This window comes from Plectropomus leopardus, chromosome 4 (genome assembly GCF_026936395.1).
Source record: "Plectropomus leopardus strain MGB_pleo_1.0 chromosome 4, ASM2693639v1, whole genome shotgun sequence".
In the NCBI taxonomy this organism is placed as follows: domain Eukaryota; kingdom Metazoa; phylum Chordata; class Actinopteri; order Perciformes; family Serranidae; genus Plectropomus; species Plectropomus leopardus.
This window is the reverse complement of record NC_142179.1, coordinates 25,205,184-25,218,129: the sequence shown is the minus strand read 5'-3', so window position 1 is coordinate 25,218,129 and position 12,946 is coordinate 25,205,184. Positions and strand designations below refer to the sequence as shown.

Sequence of the window (12,946 nt, the reverse complement as noted above, 5' to 3'; positions counted from 1 at the left end):
AATAGCAGGGGCTTTAAGAGCTGCTGGCTGGAGAGTGGTGGTGCTGATAATGCTACAGAAGATGATATTTACTGAGATGGTAACACAATTTCCTGATGTTGCGATGACACCAAATATTACTATAATACCACACTGGATATGTATGGTCCTCCTGTACTGTAGAACACATTGGAAAATTTGACATGCTGTTGTTGTAATTGATTCAACTCATGTTTGAATAACAGTATGTGCTAATGTGAAGGTATGGGAGACCTTTTCATTATGTGTAAGATGATTTTGGGTCCTTTGATCCCCTCAGATTGGGCTGTGAGCTCAGGCAAATTTGACTCGGTGGGTAAATCTTGTGGTGTCCAGAGGCTGATTAAAATATTAACTGAATTTTTACCCATATGAAATGACATATTAAGCTGTGATATAGGGTAAATACCATTATGTTTAACCATTACCATCTTCTAAGTCTGTAACCTCGGTCTTAACTGATAACGCTGCTGTTTGCCAACAGTTGTTTGCACCTGCCGATAACATTTGGCAGTTCTGCTAGAGGCCTAAATGTCAGAGGTGTAAAATGTGGACCTGGTGTGAGAAATGTGAAGACAGGCAGATATTTAATGTGACAACGTGTTTGGCATGGTCAACATGTTTACTTCATAAGGTCAAACACCTGTCACAGACACTCTAGGTAGAATTAAACGGTAATGGGGTATTGGCATATTTGCAAAACTATGATTGGTCACACAACTCTGATGGTGCGTGATTCGAGAAATCAACTCATTTTGAGAGCTGCAGTGTGTGTGTGAGTGTGTGTCGCGTGTGGTTCCATCCTGCAGGCTAAAAACCATTGCCTTTCTCCAGATGGAAGAGTGTACCCGACTCAGCAGAGGTCTTCCTGCTTCCCTCAGGGCAAGCGAAGTAGGGGGTAGTAGTAGTGGGTGTGTGTGTGTGAGTGTGAGAGAGAGAGAATGTGTATGTGTGTGTGCCTACGTGTTTTTGAGTGCATATGGAGGGAGGTATTGAACTGTCACTTACCAAGAATCCTCCAGGGGATGAGCACCACACAGGGAAGATGGTGAGGAAGACAAATTAGATAACGGCTTTTGGCATCATAAATCTACAGCAGACAACTTTGTTTTCACGTACCTTCAGTCACATGTTGGACTGAAAAACTGACAGTGTCATTGACTGTAAATGTGTGTCTGTTTGAGTGATGCAGTCATCTACACCGCTTCCTAATCATGTGCGCTTTTTTTCACCATGACTGACCGTGCGAGAGTTGAACCCATAATCAGAGCTTTCATTTCTGCATTCAAAGAGAAAGAATAGATGGTATATCTGGAGTAAATGCCATTACGCATTGTAAAAATTGTTTCTTAGATCGAACGAAAAATTGAGGGGACATTTTCCACCCAATTTTTATAAGTATAGTCAACATTTTTGTGTTATGATTACGGGAATCTTAATAAACAGTCTTAAGTCTAAAAATTGAGTACAGTCTACATGGAAAAAGCCAAGAAAAGTATTTCAACCAGCCTTAACTTCAACATATGAATTGCATTAGACTTGATTCAACTAAGTCAAATTTAACAGCATTGCTTTGGAAACTGAGTTACATCAACTGTAAAAGTCAATTTTTAACATTTTTACCAAGTCTGTGCATTCAATGTTTAATTAGCATTTACACTATTCACTTTTTGCTCCTCTGTAGAAGTTAACCAGGAACTTGTTCTGGAATTTAACCTTCCTAAGTTTACGTAGGAAGTAGAGCTTTTCTGTGCTTTTTTTAACCTGGTGATGTGCGATGACCATGATAGGTTCTTTAGTAATCGTAATTCCACAGAAGAGAGGTTAAAGAGAAACTGCACTATAAGCCAAAAAAAAAGTCAAATATGGTTCTGTCTTTGTAGGTTTGTGTCACTTTATTACAAATCATAATGAATTTTCAGGACATAATGAGTTGTTGAAACCTTGACACTAATTTGGTGTGATGAAAGAATACTTCATTTATTTGAGCATATCTACAATTGAAATGTAGGTTTAGACAGTAACAGTGAAAGGCTTTCTACAGCACAGTTGGAGTAGATTAGGTTAGTGATTTTCTGAGAGCAATCAGATGGTTGGCATCCCGTACATACAAAAGCTTCAGATCAAACAAAACACACTGAGAAACGATACAGAGCATCTTCACACATAAATGATCCGAATGAGGTCTCCATCTGCGTATATGGCTAATTAACAGTACTGGAATTAATGCAAAACTACAGGGAGCCATCACAAAACAAAATTTAACATACAAATTCTCTATGATAGTTTCTGATTTTTTTTCTCAAAGAACACAAAACAAGTGATATACAAAGCAGATATGTATGCAGACAGAAAACTGCAATTGAATTTCAGTTGGACTTTTAAGTGCAGCCATTTGTAAAGACTGTTCCCTCTTTGACAGGACTCTTATTAAAATGTTGTGTATAATATACAACAGTAACATTGCACACATCTATCTCTTTTACCCAAACAGGCACTCACTGATCTTCATTCTTTACAAGCATTTTTCACACAAATACCAGCAGAGGGGATTCACATTTTTACAATGAACGGGCCGCTTCTCAGGAGCTCCTGGCTTGGTTTGAATGACAGGTGGAAATGGGCTCCTTTCTCACTACTGTCACGACGCAGATAGGCGATGTCACAAGGTCTATCTGTAGCAGAGATGTCTCTGAGTAGAAGTGGGCAACAGATAACACCCACTCATGGATGTGCTCAGACACACTCATACATACAGAAGATGATTAAATGTATAGTTTCTTCACGACTAATTATGATTCCTGGGAAAATTATTCAGACATTCAACGATGCACACACGTACACGTTTACTTTCTTGCATTTACATAATACCACATAAACCCACATCTACAGGCAGTAGAGTGAAGTGATGGTAGTTGGCACAGTAATCATGTGATGCGTGTAGTGCAGCACCTGTTAAAGTTGATAGTATAGTCAATTGTGAAGCTTGTTAAAGTGCCTCTCATCTCCATCTCACCACATACCGATAATTTTTCCACTTCGTTGGAAAACGTGACTGACTAAAACATTTTGAATATGTTTTTTTTTTGCCTTCACCATCAAGCTCTCAGCTCTAAAGCACTTAAGTAATCACAGTAAATTGCCTCCCTCATCTGCCAAGTTAAGCTCCCGCTGGGAGAAATGAATCACTGTGAGACAATTAAATCTCATCATGTCTGGTCTTGTTTGTTTTTTTTGCCCGTGCTTTTAATACCTTTAAATGTTGTGATAGTTAAGTTTAACCAAGAAGAGTGAGAGGACCGAACAGACAAGACACTTTCTGTCTGCAGCAGGTGTGTTGAGCTGCTGCCCCCTGGTGGTTGCAGCGTGTGTGTAGCTTGTTTGGCTGTAAAATAATGCAGACTTTATCTGCTCGGTATGCTGGTGCATTCAGTCATATGAAAGCAGCCTTATTCTATATTAAAGATAACTGGCTGCTTGATGTCGACTCAGAATTTTTATTGTCGCTTTATACAAAGGAGTCAGGTTTGAGTGACGGGGTCCAGGCTGAGATGGGTATTGTGCATTAGAAGGTTGCCATCTAGAGTCGGGATGCAGACAATGCAGAGTGATACACTAAGCTGGATGTGTGATGGAGAAGTGTGAAGCAAGAGGGTTGGGGAGGAAGGCATGCTGTCATGTTACTGACACACGCACACACACGCGCACACACACACACACACACACACACACACACACACACACACACACACACATGCACGCCATCTCCACAGAGACTGGCTGTACGGTTGACAGACAGATCTCCCAGAGGTCTCGGAGTTCCCCAGGGGAGCCGTTGGTCAGTGAGGTGGATATTCTTAAGGTCAGTCCCTGACTGTCGGGGCAAAACACCTACTAACTGAGATGGTTACTCAAAAAAGTATTTAGGACATTTGCATATACAGTAAGATGATCTATAGTATCACTGATGTATTAAAATAACATGCTAGCAATGTGGCAGAGTATCATTTGTGGGTTTTTTGTTTTTTTTTTCATTTTGTGTGGCATTACAGCAGCTTTTGTTTTAACTTTAAGAGAGAAAAACCACGCCGCCCACAAGGGTGCACAATTAACATTTAGTCCATCAGCAAAATGCAAAGTAAATGTTCACATTTTACCAGCCACTCAATAGAATACAATTTTTTCTTTGGCCGCCTGCATATTTTACTAGCTCTTTGCTCGCGGCTGGTGCTATATATATTTGTGCCCTGCCGTCCACGAAAGAATGACCTGTAACAAAAGCTGTATATATATATATATATATATATATATATATATATATATATATATATATATATATATATATATATATACATTTAAAAACATCATCCACATCGCAAAAGAATGAACTGTAACAAAAGCTATATATATATCTTTTAAATAAAGGTTCTATTTCAAGTAGATGGCAGAGTGCACACCACAACTACAGTGACAACAGCAGTGGTGAACAACATTGTTTGGATCACCTTCAGAGCGATTGGATGAACGATAGAAACTATGACAGCCAGTCAAAATCCATTCCAATTTACAGGGCGTCATGTTCAATATGCCAGATGATATTGCAGAGACACTCGTCATTTAGGTGAAGGAAAAAAAGTCCCCCTGTTTGATAGAACAAACAGTGTTTATAAAGACACTGTCAAGGAAAAAGACAGTTGGGATGCAGTCGGGGTCATCCTCAGAATCAGTTGTGTTGTGTTGTTATGATCAACAGAGACAAGAAGATGATTATGACATTTTGAGATTCTGATCATTTTCTGAAGTTGCTGACATAACTGGGGTGTGCAGCACATGCGTGATACCACTGTTTATGTAACGTTACTGTTCATCAGAGTATATGCTCACATCACAGCTTTTATATTTGTCATTCTTGGTGCGTGCGACCCTTTTCTCTTTGGACTGTATTTGGCTTCCAGGATAACTCTGAGAGTCTGTTTTGCGTCACTGAGTGGGGTGCTTCATCCACATTTGATCTTAATTTTTCCTTAAGTTTCCCTTTTATGAAAGCTCAAATATATGACGAACTTCTTCCTTTGTATTCTATGTCCATATTACAAACTTATCTTGTATTTGCTCAGGGTTAGCGCCTCAGCTGAGGTAGAGCGCATATTTCAAAGGCATACTCAGACATTTGATTCTTAATAATGAAAAAATTCTTATGGACATTCATTTGAACCATTTTTGTTTCACTGACACGATGTGTATTTTATCTAACAGGAGGCATCATGTACTGTCACTAAGACCACTACTCCCTCAGTGCTTTTGTCCGTACACCAGAGAATCAAATCACGCTGAGTCACTCTTCAACCAGTCCAAATATATCACAAAGACAGTCATTAATTTCTGTTTTTTATATCTTTTGTTTTGACAAGAATTTGGGTGTTTGAGTGTTGTGAATCAGTAACCCACTGGAGACAGATAATCTGAGTGTCTAGAAATAGAAATAAAGGCATACCAAACACCAACAAGGATGAAGCAACAATAGCGGGTGGGCTTCATAACCAATCATTCAAATCTCTGAGAGCTGGTCCACTGATAACGTTTGCCATTGTTTATATGCTCTAAGTTCCCAAGGATGGTGGAAATGTGTGCACCAATAACCTTTAGAAAAAGCAATTTCCAATGCAACTAAAACAGTGACAATAATCATCCAGCCTTTAATCAAATATGAAAATCTCACACTTGTGTAGAAATAGATAACAAATATTATACATACTCATGTATAATTAAAGTTAACAAAGAGATGGATGCAGGCATTTGTTTCTGAGGCACTGGAAGTAATAACACCATAAAACTAAAAACTATTTGTGTAAAAAGGCATTTAGTGGAAAGAGCTCATTTGTAAGTACAGAAACTGCTTGTGGTTTCAGTGATCAGCTGCTTATATGGATCAACAATTTTAGGACAGGTTATTTCCTTAACAGATGCTGTTTAAATTATTTGCTTATAGCAATTAAGTAGTCTGCTTACAGTGTTTAATTTGGGTCTTTTCATACATGACAACATACAACTACGACAATTCAGTTTTTTAAACTATTTTTCTCTCAGGATACTTTGCCTTGTAACCTGTCTGCTTCCAGCTGGCTACGTGAGGCTGGTGCTGCGTGCACACTGAAATCATGACAGGAAACAGAAAGTCATTTTCTCGAAGTGAAAAAACGCAATCTCCTCAAAGCTTACGACAAACTGTCAAAAACAAGCCGACAAGATGAAGCAGTGAAATGGCATTGTTCTGCAGGCGACCTTGTGTAGTGTTCTCACACCAAACAGTTATGGCCGCTAGTGATGGAGACAGAAAACAAACGCACACGGGGACAGCACCTGCGGCTGGAGCCGCTGTTGTCAAGTAGATTGATATCGCTCAGCAAGGTATTACTTTATAATCATGTAATAAATATACAGATGTACAATTAGCTTGTAATCTGCATGAGAAATACAGAAAAAGAAAACAAACATTGGTTATGAAGATCATCTGTTTATAGTGATCAATTTGGCCGTTTGAAGATGTTTCAGATTGTAGATTGATTGTTTCAGTTGTAACAGATAATGTAAAATATACGCAGACATTATTATATTCTGTTCAGACACATCTGACTGTGAAGAGACATCAAATCATGTATTTAAGTTAAGTCTCTACTAGGATTAATATTCCAACAGTAATTTATTAATGTTGTCCAGTGCTGTTAACCCTTTGAAACCTGAGCAAATTGGCTTAATTTCTATCAAAAACATGAGGGAAGGAAATGAGCAACTGACCAAGACATGACCCCAGAATTATTAACAAAATAGATAAAAGTTACATGAAAATGACCTGAAAACAAATAAACAAAAAATGACAAAACAAAACCAAAAAAGAGCGCATGGGCTGTCCTTCTACCAATTTCTTATAATTTGTTCATTGGCTTTTCCCGTGTCTTTGAATAGAATAAATCTGTTCGCTCAGGTTTTAGACATTTAAATACTTGTGAAGAACGTCTGAATGCAGCACAAGAAAAAACTAATGTCCATCCAGGTTTCAAAGGGTTTATTATTCCTTTGTCAACATGGGTAAAACAGGACTATATTTTCTGTTTGATCAGTCAAAAAACAAACATATGCTTGTTTTTGTCTTCTTGGATGTCAACCACTTCAGTGATATGTTAATACACCTGTAATATACTTGATTTAAAATGTAATGTTCCTTCAGGGTCAAAGCAAAACCTGTAAATAGAAGAAATGATCTGTCCTAATTTCATAATTGCAGGTTAACATTCATGCCAATACAGAAAACAAATTTGTAAATGGGAGAGCGTGGTGTGTAGAATGACACATGAATGTGTTTTTTGTGTTTTTGATGAACCACTTTAGAGGTTTTATGCATAGACAAATTGTCACACATGCAGATCAGTAAGTAGGTCGTACTCCGCTGCCACATTACCAAGTTGTTTCATGTGCTTCCGTCTTCTTCCATCTGAATTCATATGTATAATACAGAGCTTTGACTCCACTTCACCCATTTCCTTTGACCACAATACAGTGCCTCATCACATCTCTTCCCTTCTCTCCGTCTTGTCCTCTTTCTTTCTCTCTCTCTCTCTGTCTCTCCATCACTCATCCTTTTTCCCATGCGCAGAAGCAATCTGTTTCTCTTGCATCCTATCCCCATAGTTTCAATTTCAGCCTGTTCATCAGTTGTGTTGGATCTTATTTTATGTCTCCCCTTTCACTCGCTCCCTCCATCTCTCTGTGTCTCTCACTTCCATTCTCCCTCTCTCTCTCCTCCTCTCATCTTAGAGACAGTAGTGTGCCTGCAGCCTCAAATCTAAGCCGCTGCCTGTCAGGCTGCTCCGTTTATGCGCTCTGCGCTACTCTCCTTTCCTCTCTTCTCCCCTCTGCGCTATACTGCACTGCACTGCACTGCTCGTCTCTCCTCACATCTCCATCTCTCCTCCATCTCTTTCTCTCTTCTTTCTCTTTCTCTACCTGCGTCCCTCTCACACTACGCGCTCTCATCTCTTGTTGTGCATTGCTGCGCTCTGCTCCATTGTTTGGGAAAATACTGTACACTCTGGTTTTTTTCGCGCCAGAGCTGTGTACACTCCGGCTACTGGTGGAAGAAGAATCAGATGCTCCTGGTGCTCCAGGTTTGGCTTGCCTCGGACTCTTTGGATCTGTGTGGGCCAGCGAGGAAGAGAGGGCAGGGAGGGAGGGGAGGGGGGCCAGAGAGCGGACCAGGTGAGAGCTTCATCTGCCGAGGGGAGTAAAGGCTCCACGGTGGTGGCAGTAGTGGTTGATGGTTGTCCGTCGAGGGTCATGCCCTGGGACTTGTGTGCTTTTCGGCAGTTGGAGTTGGAGACCCTCTCCCATTTTTGCCCCCCTTGTGGGGCAGCATTGATCCTGGTCCCGGGAAAAGCCGCCGGGCACCAGTGGCTGCACCGTGAAGAGTGGGCACCATGAACCAGCTGGATGCACCACGGCCACTCAACTGGACCATCAGAAAACTGTGCCATGCAGCCTTCCTGCCATCTGTACGCCTGCTGAAGGTAAAAAAAAAAAACACAGGGGAAGGGAGAGTGGGAATGAACTAAAAAAAAAAAAATGGATACCTAGGGAGATGTATAGTAAAATATGTCATGCAGCCCCTCTTCTATTCTGCCACTTTTCCAAAAGAAGATAGTGTGAGGATACAAAATGAATGCTGCTGTGCCTTATACCTGGCTGCCTTCAGGTGTACTCAGTGCACAACCCAGTGGATGTAAGGCAGGCTTTTAGAGGGGATAGAGGGAAGGATGTAGTTGAAAATGAAGAGAAGTGTGGCAAAACTGCCAGCATCACACTAAGCTTTGGAAGTACAGGGATGCGCAAAGAGGGGAGGATAAAAATGGAGATGTGAAAAGCTGGAGCATGATGTTACAGAGATGCACACAGAGACTGAGATAGAGAAATGGAAGAAACAGTGACAAAGAAAGTGTTTTAAAAGAGAAGAAGCAACGATTTATAAATGATGATGATGAGAGGAAGAAAAAAGATGAAGGACGGGAGAGGACGAGACACTGACTATAAGAGATGGAAAGAGTCAGGGGGCGAGTGGACTATGGGAGTCCAGTGTTGGAAATAGCACAAGGGTTGCACAAAGGGTGAAGGTGAAGAGACCAAGCGAAAGGAATTCGAGAAGGCGAAAGGAAAGGTAGATGGTGAGCCAAACGGGCAGAATGTAAGGGAAGAGAGGCTTTGTAAGGATGGCTGAGCAGGAATGTTGAATTGGAGATGACAGACAGGGGCTGAGGAGATTTAGGACAGAGGGGGATGTGCACCATCAAATTCCAGTGGACAGGTGTTGAAATGAATTCAACAATGCACCTCAATGTAAAACCTTGTGTGGGACTTGCATATTTTGTTTTAAGTAGTCAGGTTTAGTTGGCAAACCACACCTCTTCCACCTTTTCGCCTCATCACCTGAGCAGAGGTGTGTGATATAATGTGTGCATGTTCATCTGTGTATATGTGCATGTCGTAAAGTGCTTCTGCAGGGCTTGTTTACAGACATTTGTAGTCTAAAACCTCATCTTTATTCATCCATGCTGCTTTTATAAGCCAGTTACAGGCACTGTTTAAGGAGGTCTATTGTTGGGGGTCTTGAATGCCTCTTCTTCACTCTCCTTTGATCTGGCTTTTATCAAAGTGTCTCACAGAACAGAGTCGCTGTGATGTTGGAGCACACAACTGAAGTGCCTGGGCTCACATGTCAGCCATTTGCATTTGTATAGCCTGGTTAAATGAATATCATTGTAATCTGTGATTGAATGTGCATAGGCTCTCTCTGTGCGTGTGTGTGTGTGTGTGTGTGTGTGAGGATGTAGTTGTGGTTGTTAACACATGCTTTATTGTTGAACTTCATATGCGGTTACAGTTATGTTAGGTTTGTCTCTATGTGTGTTCAGAGTGTTTTGAGCACCTGTAAAAATAAAGCAATAGCTGCACAGTATTCTTCGAAAAAAAGGTTTAGAGATTGAACCAGTAAAACACTGGTAAATTTTATTCTCAGGAAAAAACGTTTTACTATGTAAGAGAAAAAAAAAGGACTCCTCAAAAGTTAAAGTAAACTTATAGAAATTAGATTCAGTTGAGTGATTTTTTTCCCTCCCTAAGCTCCTCAAGACTTGAGTGGATGATGTCATCAAGTGAAGCCTTTTGGATTTAGTGCATTAACACTGAATAAGTGATTCTCTCTGTGGGGCACTAAAATAAGTTGTATTTGAATTTAGGGCTTCCAGCTGTGACACAGAAAATCTTCCCATCCAGTTTCCCCTCTGTGTCCAGGGACTTTTTACGAAGCAGCTCCAGAATAACGGCATCATTATAACAGTGTTGTCTTATTTAAATGAACCACACATTAGTTTAAAGAACTATAAAAAATAACTCCAATTTTCACCCAGAGTGGACTTTCAGAATTATTTTTTAAACTGTCACTGCTTTTGACTGGCGGATTTTTTTATTTTGAGGTGAAAGTGTTACAGTTTCGTTGTCAGTGGCAGCTGCTGAACCTGCAGTGTTGCATGTGTTAGCACACTGGATGAAGCCACAGAGGATCGCTGTCCCTTAGTCTGCTGTCTGTGAGTCCTCCTTGAGAGGCATCAGGCTGTCAGTGTGAAATTAACGTAATAGGCCTGTCATTATTGTCGGAAATTTCTGCACGACAAGCACTTTCCCCCCATGTGCCTCCAACTTAATACCTGCTCGCTGCTGCCAACTGCATACTTATGCTCGCGTGTGCATCTAAGTGTGACTACAATTTATAGGCTGTCAGTGATGTTTTGTGTCTTCCTTGGGCAGAGAAATATGTCAGACAGATTGCTTGTGTGTGTTTACGTGTAGGTGTGTGTGTGTGTGTGTGTTCGTGTGCGTGTCTGTGCACACGCGTTTCTGTGTCGGAGTATGTGCATTTATAAAGCAGCGCTGCAGGCACAGTTGACATCGCAGCCAGTATGTGCCCTGCAAACGCTGATTTGAACCCTGACAACTGCTCAGAGTGGCAGACACCGTTATGAAAAGCACATTTAATTAGAGCTGTAACCTTTATTTTGAATATTAGATTGATATTGCAGGTATGGATAACACACAAAGATAAGTCTACATCATGTAAGCACCACCATCGTGCTCCTCAAGGCTAACCAGTAATGCAATCTAAGCTCATCCCTTATAGAAACACACAACCAACCAAACCTGCTGACGGCCCCAGCCATCGTTTCTTTTATGATTCAATGCAGTTAATCAAAAACCTGATAAAACTAAATCTTCTTGTCCTCCACCTCCATTATCTTTAAGATGACCACATGGCCATAGAAGTGTGAGTGTGTGCGCGTGTGTGTGCATGAGACAGACCTGAAGCATGCTCAGATATTGATCGTTTGGAGATATCATCTTCACAGTGGCGAGACCCAGAAGCTCAATGCATTGATAATGGCATCGACTGTATGTGACAGCTCAGCCATTAGTGAGCCATGGCTCACAGTGTGCAAAATTGTGTGTGCCTGCAAATGTCCTGAGTGCAAACTTGGTGTAAAGATGTTGATTCAAATGTTAGATATCTGTCTGCGGTTATGTGCCCGCGCGTCTTTCAGTTTGACTCAAAGTTAAATGTAGTAGAGTTCTTTGTCCGTGAGAATAGATTCAAGTGGATTTTACAGGTTACCTTTAAAGAGGATCATTTTCTGTCTAAAGATACAGCATGCAGATTTTATTTAAATTGAAGATAACCCCGAGTACTTGCTTTTGTCTGCGAGCGCGGTATCGCTTCACTAACTCAGCCTTATAAATAATCCCGAGCTGGCAATGAATCAAGTTTGCGCTGATATGAGTGTTCAACAAGTAATTGAATTCATTAAAACAGCTTCCTATTGACCTTTAAAATGACAAGCAAGTGCTACTTCGCAGGAGAGTAATGTCCCTATTAGACAAGGAGGGGGGAGAGGTATTTCCTGAACTAGGACACCTAAAAAAAGGATGGGAAAGCATACCTGGAATTTCACTCTGGGTCATGTGCTCTCATCCTGTGTCTTGCCAGAAAGCCACCCAGCAACAGTCATGCCGTTTGTAGTTACAGTCCCTCTGTAACCTTGTGCTCTTTTATCTGGATCTTAACAAAAGAGAGCTCTTTCCTGGATAAGGTTGACAGTGTAGATTTAATCAAAAATGTCTCTTTGTTAGAGAGTGCTCCTGAAATAATTATATATTTGCAACACTGACAGCAGAGATCTTTTACAAGTTTAAGCCTGGGATTTGGTGTAGACTCAGCGGGATAAAGTGTGGGACAGGGAGACAATATTGGACAGAGAATTGGAAATGGAAAATCTGACTTCTTTCATCCTCTCTTGGCGACTTTAATACTTATTTTATATGTGAATATATTCAACACAACCTCCGTCTTTTCTTGTGCTTTTTAAGGTGACAGCCTCTCTAGTATTTCACATTTTGATTGTGTGCTTTATCTGACTTTTGATCATCATTCTTCATTAAGTTGTCTTAACTGCCTCTTTGTCATCAGTTTCAAGGGGATTTCATTACATTATCTCCTCACCCTTTTAGGAAATCAGACTGTGTTAATACATCTGCAGTGCTGTGCAGTAATTGTGTAAAGAAAACGTTGCGTACAGAGAATACAGTAATCTGTTCTTTCGTTCTCTAGATGAAGTTGTTCAGTTCCTGCCCTCCCTAACTTGTCTTAACCTTGCAATTTTGTCCATCTGTCCATCTGTCTGTCTGTCTGTCTGTCTGTCTGTCTGTCTGTCTGTTGTTTTACTCTTTTTGATACATTGTCCTCTCTCCTCTCTTTTTGTCTCTCTCTTTCCTTTTTTACATCCTAGCAGCTCATAATCATAAAGCATAGATAACACTCCATCTTATGCAAAAT

At 40.5% G+C, this 12,946-nt stretch overlaps 1 protein-coding gene across 10 annotated transcripts in view; it reads left to right on the top strand.

Moving 5' to 3' along the window:
• Positions 1-12,946, top strand: part of trpm3 (transient receptor potential cation channel, subfamily M, member 3) — a 166,733-nt gene that overhangs the window by 23,909 nt on the left and 129,878 nt on the right. For 3 of the 10 annotated variants that reach the window (XM_088076930.1, XM_088076925.1, XM_088076923.1), the window contains exon 1: positions 7,612-8,579. The exons of 6 other annotated variants lie outside the window; for them this stretch is intronic. In XM_088076930.1, coding sequence (XP_087933056.1) covers positions 8,490-8,579 — 90 coding nt within the window. In that variant the 5' untranslated portion in view covers positions 7,612-8,489. Of the gene's footprint in view, positions 1-7,611; positions 8,580-12,946 lie in introns of those variants that run through there. One more of the 10 variants, XM_088076929.1, reaches the window with a different exon arrangement.